General features: G+C 39.2%; 1 protein-coding gene across 4 annotated transcripts in view; it reads right to left on the bottom strand.

Moving 5' to 3' along the window:
- Nucleotides 1–16,399, bottom strand: part of SPAG17 (sperm associated antigen 17) — a 235,062-nt gene that overhangs the window by 188,836 nt on the left and 29,827 nt on the right. For 3 of the 4 annotated variants that reach the window (XM_034990189.1, XM_034990186.1, XM_034990188.1), the window contains exons 2-3: nt 12,763–12,903; nt 12,078–12,161 (exon numbers count right to left, since the gene is read on the bottom strand). In XM_034990189.1, coding sequence (XP_034846080.1) covers nt 12,078–12,161; nt 12,763–12,903 — 225 coding nt within the window. The remainder of the gene's footprint in view (nt 1–12,077; nt 12,162–12,762; nt 12,904–16,399) is intronic. The other variant, XM_034990187.1, reaches the window with a different exon arrangement.

Below are 16,399 nucleotides of genomic sequence, written 5' to 3'. Positions count from 1 at the left end.
ACCATACACAGAGCTTACGAATGCAATTCATTTTCCTTTGCTTGCTCCAAAAAAGGGGGAAAAGAAGTGTGTGTGTGTCTTTGTGTGTGTGTGTGTGTGTGTGTATTCCTCCAATGATTGAGGAATCCTGAAATGAACTTCTATAGGAAACCTCTGACAATGTTCTGCAGATGGTTTTGCACAGGGAATTGAAACAAGTTGGCAGGAAGAAGAATTCTTTCTGTATAATTCAAAGCAGACATTTTACTGGGGGAAAAGCAAATCAGAAATTTGCTGTCAGTCTTTGAAATTTTATTTGTTACAAAAAGTAATATATTAGCTCTTTGCATTAAGTCCAGATAGGATCTGTCCTTTTTTTTTTTTTTTCCTCAGTGATAGTCCTAAAATGAATCTTTGAGAATGCAATATAAGACTATCTCCTCATAAAGGGTGTAGGACCCCTCAGTGGTCACATGCCATGTGTTATTAGACTCTGCTCTGCTTCTCTGTAGCTCCAGAGGTAAATAAAAGGATAATATCATAAGACTTCAAATAACTAAAATAATTAGCTATTCCTTCTGACTAATAGGATAATCTAATGAAAGATTTCTTGATGAATGAGTGAGGCTAGAATGAATCTGTCTTTTCCACATAAATTCTTGATAAAGACTAATTAGGATAATGATAAACTTATTAGTTTGGGAGTGTCCGGGGTAGTACAGGACTCTATGTTGGGCATTCCGTTGGCCTTGCTCTCCATCAGAGTTCTGTAGATTTCAAATGGTTATGCACATTACAATGCAAGTAAGTATGAAGTTGAAATATGAAATTTTAAAGGCAGGGGTTTGTTGAACAATTTCACTTTTTCTCGGTAAGAATTTTTGTAAGATTGGTTTCTTATGTTTCAACATACTAAATTTGTAATTACATGCATTTTATATATTTCTTGAAGCAATGTAGTAGTCATATTTTAGCTAGCTTACATTATCTTGCTCCTTAACAAGGTTTGAGGGTTGTTTTTGGTCAATCATGTTTGTGAAATCGAAGAATTGGTGCATTTTTAGTATAAAATATCTATCTGGAATTCATTCATTCAAATTAATATTCATTGAGTATTTAATATGCACAGTAGCTTTTCAATAAATATAAACGGATTTCTCATAGTCAATTCTTTCACCTCGAGTTTGGCATTTCTTCTTCCTTTCCTTGCAACCAGAGATTGAGGAAAGAGTTAGAATTTCAGAAATAAAAGTCGTATTAAAAACATGTAGAAGCATGAAAATTGTTACCATACTTCAATTCCAGCAATACTTTCTTTCCCTCTAAGGAAGCAGGCTTTCTGTATAGTTTGTTGCATCTTTGACTGTTTTGGTGTGTCCTGCCCTTCTGCTCTCCCTCTTTCCAATATACCTTGTCTGGGGACCATTACGCTTTCTGCTGGAAGTTGTGAACGATAAATGAGGTCAGCCGCAGGACTCAATGAAGAGCAGGTTCAATTGTAACTGGGGATTAAATCTATAACTCTTCCATCAAACTTGCTGCAAGGTATTAAAATGAAATAGCAGGAAACAAATACATTGTTTACTAAATTATCCACTAAGAGCTCCTGGGGTTCAATTCGATCTTGTGCCCATTATCCAGCATACAACAGAAACTCAGTCAACGTCTGCTGAGTAAGGAGAGGGCTAGGATGAGGATCTGCGATATGCATTAGCATAGGGTTACGTGAGAGACTGAGAGAGGAAAATTCGAGAGGAAGAGGGATGGATTGAGAGGATTCTGGTCTGTGGTTTTGCAAGCTTTTTTGGACCTGTATTTATAGCAAACAAATATTTGCATCACAAATCACACACATACAAACACAGCTGCAGCCAACCAAATGTCTTTGTGAACCACGGGGTTATCAGCCGCAGTTAGGAAATCGCTATGTAGGACATGGAGCCCACCTAGGAAAGATGGAAGGGACCGAAACTGCTAGTATGTCAGAAGTGCCGCCGAGCCACTATTGCTGAAGGGGGCCATGCTTTCCTCCCTGCTGACCCTACAGGGACTCTCACCAGCCCTGCATTAATAAGCGAGGTCTTTTAGACAACAAGCACCTCTTCCATGCTTACTTTGCACCAGCATTGAGCCAGGCATGCAAAGATACGAAAAGGGAAAAAGACTAAAATATCTGATTTCCTCTTTGATATCTCCTCTTAGATGTCTCTCATACCTATCAGAGTTACCCTATCCCAAACTGTACTTTCAAACTTCCCCCAAATTTAAACTCCAATATTCTCTATATCAGAAGATGTTTTTGCTCAGTTTCTCACGCCACTTTGGAGTCTCTTCTGATGCCGACGTCTCCCCCACCCCTCACATCTCACATTGGCACCATTCTGCTGAGTCTTCCCCTTATAGACACTGGAATCTGTCTGCACTCTCCGTCTCCCCCTGGATACTCCTAGGGCCTCCTAACTGGTCCGCTCACTCCCATGTGTCCCTCCTGCCCTATCCCGATTTGGTCTTCACTTAGCAGCAGGAGAACATTAAACAGAAGAACTCAGATTGTGTCATTCTCCCCCTTTGAAGGGTTTTATGGCTTCCTATTTCCTACGAAGTAAAAATGCAAACTCTTTCCTAACAAGGACCCTCTTGGTAGGTCTGGCCTCTGCCCCTCTCTACCTTGATTTCTGTGTCCCAGGATCAGTGGCCTCTTGTTCCTCTAACAGACCCACATCTTTCCTTTCCTGACTCATGTTCTTTGGACCTGCTCTTCCCTCTGCCTGAGTATTCTCCCCTACCCTTTTCAGTTGGCTCCTTTTTGTCACCCAGCTCATCTCCACTCAGTCTAAAGCATTTATCCCAATTCATAATTATGCATACATTTGTTTGCTTGTTTGATCTTTGCATAATGCCTGCCTTCCCTATTCAGATGTAAACTCTGCGAGGGCAGGGAATTCTATCTGTTTTATTCACCAAAATAAGCTCAGTCATAGATTTGGTACATAGTAGACACTCAAATATTTGAGATAGTAAATATAAAGCACTTAGCATGGTTCCTGTCCTGTGGGATGCTTGAAAATGAAGCATTTCCTAAACCTTGGTCATTGAGCATTCCTTGATGATTCAGCCAAAGCTGTGTACCACCTGTACTATGCAGGTAATATTTTTCTCTAAACTTACTGTAAAGCAAGTTAAAAAAATAACTTGGCTCGATCCTAAGCCATGAAGTTGGGGACATTGCACGTTAGTATTCCGTTTTTATTTTTAATGCACATTAAGACATATGTTTAACAAAATATAAATTTTGTATCTATAAAATGTCTAAAATTATCTGTGGGAAATGCAAGAATAAACAAGAAATTTTTAATGAGTGAGGCTTGCTTTCTGTTAGGTGTAGAGTAGAACCCTGGACTATGAGTCAGGAGGACTGACATTCATTTTAACTCTGGCTGCTGACAGGGAACAAATCATTTGAGGTTCTTAGGTTTCCATTTTCCCATTCATGCTACAGAGATACTACCAGCTTTTCAGCTCAGCTTACATGAAGGTGTGAAGATATAATAAGACAGTGGTTGCAAAATCCTTCTTTTTATCTAAATGTAAGATTTTATTATTATAATTATTATTTGAGAAATGGTACTACTGTTGTTTATTCCTTAGGGTGTTCAGTCATATTTATTCCTTATGTGACATAACAAAGAAGATAAATGTATATTAGTTTCCATCATGGCAATGAACACTAGTATAATAGAATAACCCAAATACCCTTTGACCCTCAGTTTGCCTTTTTTCCCCTTATTCACCTAGCAGTTAACTTATCTTTCATTAGTTGTATGCCACGTAGTGAAAAACCTGCTCATAATTTGCATACCAATGTTCATAACAGTGTAATTCACAATAGCCAAGAGATGGAAGCAACCCAAGGGTTCATCAATGGTTGAATAGATAAAAAAATTTTACACATACATACCATGGAGTGTTATTCAGCTTGAAAAGGAAGGAAATTCTGACGTATTCTACAGTATGGATGGACTTTGAAGACATCACGTTAAGTGAAATAAGCCAGTCACAGAAAGACAAATACTGTATGATTCTACTTCTATGAGGTATCTAGAGTTGTCCGATTCGTAGGGAGAAAAAAGTAGAGTGATGGTCATCAGGGGCTAGGGGAAGGGGAAATGGGCAGTTGTTTACTGGATATAAAGTTTCAGTTCTGTGAGATGAAAAGTTGTGGAGACTGGTTGTACAACAATGCAAATATATTTAGCCCTACTAAACTGTACACTTGGAAATAATGAAAATGGCAAATGTGATGTTATGTGTTTTTTACTATAATAAAAAATTAAAAATAAAATACCCTGCTCATAGATGTTTCTAGTTCTTTCATGCATCCTAAAGTACAAAACCCCACCACTCACTATGACTGAGAATAGAAATTTAAAAAATAGGAATAAACTATAATAGCTAAACTTTAATGGACACTCACTGACTGTATGACAGGAACCATGCTAAATGCTTTATATTTACTATCTCATTTAATCATCACTACAGCTTGATGAGGCAGATACCACCATCAATACTGACTTTACAAAAAGAAAACAGGTACAACAGAGTTATGGGACTCGCCCGAAGTTACATGGCTAGCAGGTAGTGGAATTAGAGCAGGAGCCCAGGCAGACCGGTTTGGATCAGTGCATCTAACCATTAAGGGTATGTCTCACCAAGCTAGTAGAAGGCACTCTGGAGATGAAATTCACTCTCACTAATTCGCTTAGGTGTCTTTCTTTCCACACCCGCATCTCTAATGCATATGTATTAACTTCCCTCTCATTTCCCATCCTTCCCTCTTCCCTCTCCCAAAGACTTAGTCACCTTAACCATATAAACCTAAACTGTTAGAATTAAAAGTTCCAGGTGATCCAAACATTTGGGCAGAAGCCCCTCATCAAGGTGGCTCAAAAATAGGACTAAAATTGCTTGGCACCTTCCTCATGTGCAGATACACCATTGCCTTCGCCAGAGCAGTAGGAAAAGCAATAAACATATCACAGAACTACTGTGAGGCTTAAGGCTTAATTCTCATTACTAGCAGTAGCTTGTATTCAAGAAATGTTAAACCACAACAACCACTTGCAGAACCCCAACTATCTACCCTCAATTTTTATGTGATACCAGCGGAAGGAAGAGAGGCTTCTGAGTCGTTGAGTTACTTAGCCTGTCTGAGGCTCCACTTCCGTCGTTTGTAGGTATCTCTCGGCAGGCTGTTGAGAGGATTAGGTTCGCTAATATGTATGAAGTACCATGCACACAAGACCTGCGATAAACTAAGTCATCAGTAAATCCTAACTAGTATTATTACCTTGTACAAAGGCAGATTATTCACAGTCTTAGACAGAGAAATAGAATGGTGGAGTCCTCCTGATTCCTTCCCTGACTTCCTTCCAGTCATAGTGGATGTGGAGTGTAGACTGTTGGAGAAGCTGGCCAAGACGGTGATGGCTGCTCTTCACGAGCTGAACCTTCTGGTGGTTACCCCTCCACTGATAGCCCTGTCCTGGGATTCTCGACTAGATTCTTGTCTTGTCCGGCAGTTCTCCCCTGGACTGAAGGTCTGACCAGCACCCCTGTCACCAGCACTTGGATGGTGTGGTTTCCTGGGACTGAGTCCCGGAGGCCTCAGCTTCTGATTCCACTCCTCGCCAGCGACTACTTGCCTACTCCTGAAATGCATGGGTTTGGCCAGCTGCCTGTGCCCCAGGGTGGGAAAGAGCTGGGGGCGGGGGGAGGGATGATTGGGATGCTCTTCAGTGCCTTTGCTTGAGTTATGCTTTTCTTTGAAAACAGAACTCCAGGTTTCTGATCTGAGAAGCAAACATATTTGCTCCCTAGGAGCCCATTTCTAAAGCAACGGAAGCCTGACCTTCCACCCCGTCACTGACTCGCCTGGACTAAGCTTTCTCTGCCAGGCTGCTCTGGCCTCCTCCAGGACCGTAGAGGCTCAGGGTTGTTAACACGTCTGGCTGCTCCTTTTCCCAGATCGACAAAATTCATTCGGTTGCAACTCTTCATAACTCTTCACCCTACAACCATTTCTAGCACTGTCATTTCTCCTCATTTTCCCTTCTTTGGGTGAGAAATGCCTCCAAGGCACAGATTTTGGCACAGTAACTCCCAGATCGTTTTTATAGTCCCAGTGTAGTACTTCTTTGTTACAGCTCAATATTCCTAAATTCTCTTCCAAGGCTTTATTTTACATTTATAAATATCAGGTTGTATTAATTGGTTCCAGCTTTAAAAATGTTCCATCAGAGGTTATTTTCTGCTATTTTGATAATGGTTTCAAAACCCGCAACACCAGGGCCCTGATGTGGGCCATGTTCTGCAAGCATCCCTCAAGGACTGGTGTGCAACGGAAAAGATGCACAGATCCTGGGCCTCGCTGTGTTCTTTGAAGACTGCACCGGCCATAATAGCTTCAAAGAATTTCAACAAGTTCCTAAGACATGACCTTCCCTTTCCGAAAACCACGTTGGCCAGGCTTGCCTTCATCAAGCTGTGCTTTTCTAAGCATCCTTTTACTTGATCTCCTGCAGCAGTTTTTAATACTTTCCCTACAAGTGAAGTTAAACTAACTGGCCTGTAATTTCCTGGTGTGTCCCTAAGCTCTATGAAATAACAGCATTAGGTTGGCTTCTTTCCAATTCTTCCTGAATTTTTTTGTTTTGTTTTAAAACGCAGGATTGAAAAGGCCAGAGAATGCTTCCTGTCTCCCTTTTCCTTCGTTTCTTCCATGACATACTGCTTTCTGGTCCCAGTAGATCTGCCATTTTAATAACTTCAAACCTCTTAAATGTTTTCACATATTATTTGTTTCTATCTCTGAAGCATGAGTTTTCCATTTTTCATTTTGACAAGCCTCCCCCCCACAACCTGCCCCAAATAAAGGCTTACAATTCCATTGAATAGACTGTTAATTTGAGGCACTGTTAAAAAAAATGAGTTTCATATTAGAAATGTGGACAAGGAGGCAACAAGATTATAATTAAGTCTGTGGTCTTACTTGTGAGTTATTATGAATACATGTTGGGGAAGGAGCCGAAGAATATATCTACATGCATAGGAATAAGAACCAACAAAATGAAATGATTACATCTGGAGATAAATTAATCCAATGTAGCAGCAAAGTATCTTAAGAACGTGATGAAACTAATTAGATCTTTATATATAAAATTTGCAATCTGTATCTTTTTAAACTGCATTTGATTCATTACTTTCAAATCCAACATCAGAAGAATCTTTCCATATTTAATGATCTCCCAGAATGATCTCCTAATGAAAAAGAAATTAATTTATCTTAATTAAAATATACCAGTTAAAAAATAACATCTTATTTTTTTACTGGTAGGAGTTAAGAGGAAAATTAATAATTATTGGTATTCATAGAACTACACTGTATCACATCATCTTTCAGATTGTCCAGGTTGTTTGTTGTATAGAATTGATTAATTTTTAAAATAAGTGAGTCACCAACTAGGGCATACAAACGTTTATTCTTTATAGATGTTTTTTGTTTCAGCAAGCTTTTGTGTTTTTAAAAGTTTTTTTGTGGTGACCTAATTTGTCTTTTCTGACTAAATCACAGATAGGCAAACCCACGGCCCATGTCTGGATGGTTGCTTATTTCTGGATTGGAAGTTACAATGATCACCATCATGAAGCAAAGCCAAACATAGAGTGGAGTCTAAAACTTTTAGGACAGTTGACCCTGACTTCAGAGAAGTTGAATTAACAAACCCCTGTCCAATGGGTAGTTTTTTCTTTCTAATTTATCAAAGTCACAAAGTCCAAAATTTGTACATCTCCTAATAAGGCATACATATTGCATATCAGATTTAATCACAGGTGGGAGAACCTTTGCATGTATGGAACATGTAGACCTCTCTCATGGGGAACATTTAAGTCAGCTTTGAGTGATCCTTAATATTTTCCTTTTTGGTTTTGGACAGGACTGAATAAACCTACAAACGAACAAGTCAGATTCTCTCTGTGGGCCATCAGACACATGCAGCCAAATATTTGTGCATATTTAGCAAATAAATGTCAATCCTAAAGAATGGATTTTATTGAGTGCTTGAAATATTTTCTCATAGATATCTGTCTTCAGGATTTTAAAGTTGTAATTAAAGTACCTATAGAATTTACCTTTCTATTGAGTATATCTTATACCATGCAATTATAAATTTAGTACATATTCACTCTTCTCCCACACCTATGCCTTTGCTTGAGCTGTTCCCTTTTCTTGGAATGCCTGCTCCCACATTTGAATGTCAAGACTGCCAAGACCTACTCATCCAAGGGTGGACAGCTTAGAGCCCAGTGGAAAAGTACTGGGTTTGTGGTAAAGAAGAACACTTGAGTCTATGGATTTAACTATGGCTAAACCCAAGTTCTTCAGTATTCTAATTAATAAACTTCCTACCTTCTCTATGCCTCCATCTCCCTATATGTAAAATGGCGATATTTATATCTCCTTTTAGAATTGTGATATGGGTTAATTGGAATTATTTATTCATTTACTTACTAGAGAAAGAGAGAGAGTTGGGGAGGGGCAGAAAGAAAGGGAGGGAAAGAATCCTAAGCAGTCTCCATACTCAGCAGCATGGAGCCCGACATGGGGCCAGATGCCACAACCCTGACATCCTGACCTGAGCCAAAATCAAGAGTCAGACATTCAACCGACTAAGCCAACCAGGCGTCCTTGGTATAATATATAAAAGGTCAAAATTAGCTACCCTTCCTTTCCCTCCCAATGCCACCTTCTCCACAAGGCTTCTTTAGATCCTACCCACAACCACACTCTAATGGTAATCTCATCTTCCTTCGAATGCCCATAACACTTCATCTGTCCCTCATGGACTTCAGTGTGTTATGTTGTTCACTTCTTTTATTTTTTTAAGACTTTATTTATTTGAGAGAGAGAGAGAGAACAAGCAGAGGGAGGGGCGGGGGGGGAGGAGCAAACTCCCCACTGAGCAGGGAGCCTGATGTGGGGCTCTATTCCAGGACCCTGGGATCATGACCTGAGCTGAAGGCAGACACTTAACCGACTGAGCCACCCAGGAGCCCCTTCATTCCTTTACCAAACATTTTTTTGACCATTTACTCCTTGTTAGTATATACCTTTTCCTCCCTCCCCCCAACTAATCCTTAAGCTTCTTGAGGTTAGAGTCTTTATAATATTCATATCTCCCCCACTGTCTATAAGCTGAACAAGAATGTACTTGTTAATTGTTTGGTATTTGGTAAAATACCACTATTTGGTAAAAACTGGTGACTATATAATGCAGACAATATCTGTGTATACATTTTCATATAAGTCCACATCCTCAAATAGGATTACAAGCTGGAAATTATGTTCATATGTAAGGCCAGTGCATGGGATCATCATCATTTTCATCCTCGTTATTATATACTACAACTACTACTAATAATATAATAAAGTAATAGCTAACATCCCTGAGACCATGCACAAAGGAGAATATTCTCTTTCCATTCCCATATGAGTCCTTAGAGTAGTTCCTGCTGGAGCAGGACATGGGTTTCCAAAAAGAGAAGGTGAATGAACAAATGGGCTATAGCTGTGTCTCTGTGGAATTACATTAGCACAAATCCAAGCACATTTTCAAAGAACTGTGGTTTATAAATAAAGACTCTTTTTCGTATATACAATCCTATGGCTAGATGAACTCTCATGTTTCAGGGGAAATTACACAATTTCAAAATGAGGCTGTGTGTATACAACACCAAGCCATCCAAGTGAAAGCCTGAGCAAATCACTTAGGAATGTGGTCTTTGCTAGCCCAGACATTTCAAGTCATTATTGGAAATATGTAATGTGGTTCTGACGCTATTTTACTACTCATGGATGAACTGCACTATGGTGACATTTCCCTTTAATTTGCTGCTCCTAATTGACTGCAGGCAAGGAAACCAGAAAGCCAAACTGGTTAGAACTGTTTAAAGTGAGAACAACTAGGCTCTGATTTAAGGCCAATGAGAGTAGCCTACAAATAGAAGTAAATGTAAGGGTATGGCCTTCACAGTTCTTGGTTCTTGAGTTCTCCCTCCAAAATGGAGGATACAGAACTCTATGAATTTCGCATGCAACATAAACAACTTTCTTAGATTACCTTTTCTTCCCCAGTGCAGAGTTTCCTTTGAGAAAGAAAATACAAGACTTCGCACACAGGCTCCTGAGGAGTTTAACTGTGGCAAGTGTCCTAGACTGTGCAAGAATTCAAGCAGAAATAGACTCATGAGTCTTAAAAGTTCATGAGTCCCAAAAGCGTTTGGGTCTGGGCCTTGTGGTCACCACTCACAATCACAACCACCTTGGGCTTCTCAGTAGGCACTGCCTGCAGCTTTTCAATTCACTTGGGATGATGAGGTACCAAGTGACAGAGTTCCCGAACAGGTCCTAAATGTGAAGGGACTGAGATTGGAAATGTACCCTCTTCTCCAAATGTGCCTTCTGTCGTTGGCTGATGCTGATCAGGAGCCTGAATTTGTTTTATGTTCTATATCTGTTTTTACCGAAGCAAATTGATGTTGATGCATGTCTGGTATACCCAAGGTCCAATCTCTGTGGTGCTCATCCTGCCTTCCCTTTTTTTCTGGAACCATTCAGGAAAGGGTGTGTGAGTGGGTGTGGGAGGCTTATTGCCCAAATGCTCCCCTGGAAGAATGTGGTAGAGCCAGATGTGAAATGGACCTCCCCTGAGTGAAGGATTCACAACCCAAAGTCACAGCACATATTGGAAAGGAATGGCTTTCTAACTGAACTCTGGATTTGTAACATTGCGCTATCCCACATCCAAGTCAAAATGTCTGTCCAGATTAGACATCAAAACTGGCCTGTTATCATCTCTGATTTTTACTGAGCATCTTTGAAGAAGAAAGAGTTCTTTGGGGGGCTAATTGGTCCCAGGCCCGAGAATTGGACAGGGATTTCTATGGCTACTTTAGAAGAAAACTTCCAGTATTTTAAATCCAGGTATCACATAATGTTTCAACTGGAGCACGCACATTTAGCACATCACAACAAAAGCCAGAAGGTATGTTATTTGACTCCAAAAGCATAGAATCAGTTTTTCGTGATAGTGAGAGTAGTGTAGCAAGAGTTAATGCTATAAAATCCACATTATTGTCAAGCGTAAATAAATCCAATGAAACTTGTTCAGATAGTACTTAGGCAATACTAAAGAGCCCATTAAGAAATCATCCAAGACCTGAGACACATAAAAACTTTATTAGATCACTGAAATAAAGTGCAAACAAGTTTGTCTTAGAAAGATCCAAAAATCTTTATGCTTTCAGTCTGAAGAGCCGTAAAACAGTGCCTGACAAATTTTAAGTGATATTCTAATTAATCAGTGGATTTTTATAGCTTCTTGTGAGCTGTAAGTTAGATATTAACAAGGCAGTGTGAGAGGCAATCCCCCTGTACCGAGCATGAGTTCTAAGTCTTTGCATAAGCCCAGTGGTCAGCCAGGCCAGACTCTTGTGTTAAGCATCTGCTAGAAACAGAATGGACGATTAACCTAAAAATTGTCCTTATTTTCATGTTGGTTAAAGTAGGATAGAAAATGTGCCCAAATCTTGCTGACTGATGGAAAATTTTAACAGCTGTGTCTCTGTCTTGTACAGGAAACACTTTCTACGGCATTTTTACATTGTTCCTTTGGTGAAACTAACACTTCGTAATACACTAATCATACAGCTCCCTTTAATACCACCACTCACTCAATAATTACCATGAAAAAGTATGACCCAACTCTTTTGTATAGAAAAATTTCTGATTTATAGTCTTTAATTGGATACAGTGATGGTGTAGACAATCTAGGACAATTTTATTCCTAGAGAGGGATTTTGTTAGAAGAGAGGCAGATTTTTTAAGTGCCTGCCATCAGGCAGCTCCAATGAGGAGCAAAGCAAGAATTTGCTTTCAAAGAATGAATTAAAAAAAATTTTTAACATGAATATAAGAGTATTACTTCAATTCTCATTTTCTAAAAATAACAAAAATCTCTTCAATAAAGATGTTCACCTACCTCATAATATAAGGGAGCACTACTGCCTACAGGTTTCTTTGCCTTTTTAGATGGAGTTTCAAGAAATGCATTTGATTCATTGATCTGTAAGAAAATTAAATTCATCTATAATGAAGAAGAAAGGCATACTTAAGGAACACTTAGATATATGTAACTTTCAAATACCTAGGTGGCTTGAAAGGTTGGGAAACCTAGCAAGGAAGAGATACTCATCAACGAGGCAAAATATTTATAGTCACTTTGGTAAGCTGTTAGTAATCCTGACAGGACTTTTCTATGTGGTCATTCCTCTCTGCCCTCTGACAAGCTAGGTTTCTCTGTAGACTTAATTTTTCTTGCTATGGATTTCCCTGGAACAGTAAATAGTTTAGTCTTTATTATTATTAAATCTTTTATTGAATAAATAATTCCTCAGAGAGCCTAGCATGGAGCCTGGTATGGCCACAGGAATTTTGTCAAATGAATGAGTGCTGAAAGGGCCTAAAATGGACCTAAATAATGGACCAAAATAATTCTTCCAGATTAAACAATGCAAATTTATTCTAGCTAAGTTTTGTTTAAAATAATCCACCCCAATTTACCAAACAGCCCAAGAATACGATAGTTGTATTTATTTTATTATTTTATTCTATTATTTTAAGCACAAAAGTCTTCACGGGGCCTCGAGATGGGAAAGGACAGGTACCTGCTGGAGAATGTCTTGCCAGGACACGATACTGAAGAATTTCCGCTGAGGGACCTGGACAGCAAGGGTGAGGGCTCTGATGAGAAGATCATCTTCAGTCCGGTTTCCAACTACAAAAGCGACGGAGCCCTTCCAATCATTCTATTAAAAAAAAAAAAGCAGAAGGAATTAAATTCTAAATATTCCTGGGTAGGTAATTTTGTGTCAAAGGCTTCCACTAAAACAAGATAATTTTCCCTTTAAACTTTACCTTAAAAGACAAGAGCTGACCACATAATGTATGTAAGTTCCTGATTCAAGTAGCCGCAAGGCGGCAGTGTTGTGCCAAATTTCATGCAACTAGACCAAAAAACCATTTTCTTCGGAAACTAGACCTTTCATTTTAAGGAAGACAGTGTTTAAAAAATGACATGCTTTCACTAGAATGCTGTCCAAGAATAATTTGGTACTGGGAAGAAATAGTTCATTCATATGTTACAAATATATATTAAGACATAATCTTGAAAGCAGAAATCTTTATTTTTGTTCCCTGATACAGTCTAAGACTCTAAATCGTGCCGAGGCATGGGAGGAGCTTGATCAATACTTGCTGAATGTTGGGTAATATTGAATGAGTTGCCAAAGGGGCCTTATATGGGGTAAAAATGTAATCCCTGAAGTTTTTGTAAAGCACAGAACTAGGACATATCTTTTCCTCCTCGTGTAACACAAGAATCTCATTGCTAATTCACAAATGAGTCCTTTCCCTTCCCAGGACATAGGCTACAAAATTACACTTGGACACGAAATGTTGCATCATATAATTTAAAAGAAATGTTACCAAAGACAATATTCTTATTCAGTAATCCCTTTCTCTATTATAATGATAATTTCTCTTGGGAAGAAGCATTTCCCCAGAGATTAAGAATGGAGTTTATTGAATTACCCGCTGTGTGGTGCTGAGAGTCTCATGCATACCAGGGTCTATGACTTTCGCACACTAACAATCATATGGGGAAATGGAATAAGCAAACATGATAAAGACATTCGGAAAGAGAAATAAATAATAAAGGAGGGCACTCTAGCCATGTGACCTCTCCAGCCCTTACCAACCCCATTTATAGCATAAAGGGATTGGACAGGGCAAAATCTAATGTCCCTCTGAAGATCTGATTCAAATAGAGTAAAGCTGCCTGTCAGTGGATTCCAAAACAATGTCTAAGATGATGTGAAGAGATTTTACACAAATGTAATGAAATGCATAATTTTCTGTGGTTCTCTCTGTTTTCTGTCCAGTCCATGGTCAGGGTGATGACAGAACTAGGGTATAGGTTGGAGAAAAGACCTTAATGCAAATTCCTCCTTACCATCCAATAATCAGTATCCTTAAATGTCTCTTTACTTCTCTCCATGGAAACTTACTAACTACCTAACAAAACCTGCTCAATTTTCAATTCAAAACGAAAACCACCCATGAAAGTATAAAAATGTGTATTTTACCTACAAAGTGTGTGTGTGTGTGCATGTCGGTGTGGCTGGATGTGTTTCCCTGTTACATTGAGTTTAAGACCTTTTTTGTTTGTTTGCTAATTCACCATAAGAAGACTGAGCATCTGTTTTTTTGTTTTTTTGTTTTTTAATATTCTGACTCTGAAAAGTAAGTATGACATTTATAATGTATTCTTTTGGAAAAAAAATGCCACTATCGCAAAATGACCTTTCCCATATTGGATGCCTTTCTTTTCTTTGGTCTGCTCCCACAGTCAAAACTGCAACTATAATCATCGGAAGAGGAAAATCTCTTAAATTCTCATAATAATGCGACATGGTTAATGTCGCACAATAATACACATGGTTCCTAACCAGGCACAACCCCAGACTTCCCATCAGTTACACTTTCCCACACGGAAGATTTTTTTGATCACCTCTACCTCCCCCCCTCCCTGCTGCAAATGTCCTTGCCTGGATTTGAAAGCTAATGGTGACAAGGAAGGGCTGTCTGTCCACTCTTTGGGGGGACACATCAGAAAGAGGACATTCTAGCCCACCACCTACCCATTAGTATCTGGTGTCAAAGGCAGGTGTTGACTATTTCAGACCAGAAGAAAATAAGGGAGGAGGAAGAAGGAACTGACAATTATTGAAATCTGCCATGTGCCGGGCATATGTTATCTCACTGAATCCCTGAGTAATCCCTTTAAATAGATGCACTCATACTTTATAGATGGAAAAACAGAGGCCCAGCAAAGTCCAACAACTTGTTCAAGGTCATCTCGGCAGAACCTTATGGAGACCACATTCGTGGCTTACAATTTTGTGATCGTTTTAGAACAGTTTTGAGAGCAAGTCTTTGGGGTCAGAATGCCTTTCCATAATCCTTAAATTGCAGTTCATGGCTATCTTATTCACAGTAAACATAATAGATGAAGATCTGTTCACATATTAAAGTGTATAAAACCTTCAAACATAGATCATGTAGTAAAGCCTTAAGACATCTTAAGGTTACTTTTTTTTTTTTTTTTTAATCAAAGACAGTTTTATGAAGGCTCGAAGACGTTAAGGAAATTTCCTAAGTTTGTCTCTCTCCAAGCAGAGTGTTCTTGTTATTTTGGTCTGGATGCACCTTAACACAAGATTTGTTCCTCCAGTTCATGGTACTATACTGAAAATTCTGGGCCCAATTTCTCCACTGGAAGGGGTCTGGAGAGTAGAGTCCAGCTGAGACTCTGTTTCCCATCTGTACTCACTTGCCCCAAAACTCCTGCTCCTGGAATAGGATCTACTTGGCAAAACGGGACCCATGAAGGACTTGGTTTGAGTCATGGATTAGTGTCAAATCACATTCCCAGAAGCCAGGTAAGCATGAAATGGACTGATCAGACAGTAATAATGCAAATCAAGAATGTCTGCAGAGAATGATGCACTCACTAGCGTGCTGCACTAGGGGGCAGTGAGATGTCAGGAAATGCATAATATTCAACTAATGGAGAGTAAGCCATTGCCCTGGGGTCTAATTAGGAAGAATCGTTAAATGAACAATGCTCTGCAAATATAATTTCTGAATTTTTCTCTTACTACTTCAGGATAACTGTAGATTCCAAATTTCCACTAATTGGCAGCAGTTTTAGAAATAGGAAATTGTTTTGGAAAAACGGACACAAATCAGATTTGGTAAAAAGCTATTAAGAACACCCCTCCGCCATGTATCCCACCCCGACATGCACTTAAACACAGTCCTTAAATTTGGGTTCACAGGGCAGCCGGAGAAACTGAGTATAGAGAATACAAATGTGGACCGTGGGTGGGAAATGAACGTACAACGTGTACATTTGAGTCATCACACTTGTGAGTCCTGAGGCGCCAGCTACCTGTGGGTGAGTGTCACATAGCTCAAGAAGTTTGGATTAACTCTTAGCATAAGCCTAGACAAAGAAAACATTAATCATTTTAGAAAAACTACACTGGATGCATCTGATGGTGAAGGATACAGGGTTTTAGTCTGGGCGCACCACAAAAGCCTTAGGAAATAAGGTCGGCTCTCTGCCAGCTGGAGGTATATGCTGGACACAGTTATTGCTGAGTCTCGCTTTCTAGCAGTTATTGATAAAGTCATTCAAAGGATGGAATGAAGTCATGTATGGACACAATCCCTTACCTT

This window comes from Mirounga leonina, unplaced genomic scaffold, assembly GCF_011800145.1.
Source record: "Mirounga leonina isolate KUSES-001 unplaced genomic scaffold, KU_Mleo_1.0 Mir_507, whole genome shotgun sequence".
NCBI lineage: Eukaryota > Metazoa > Chordata > Mammalia > Carnivora > Phocidae > Mirounga > Mirounga leonina.
This window is presented reverse-complemented; position numbering and strand designations above follow the sequence as displayed.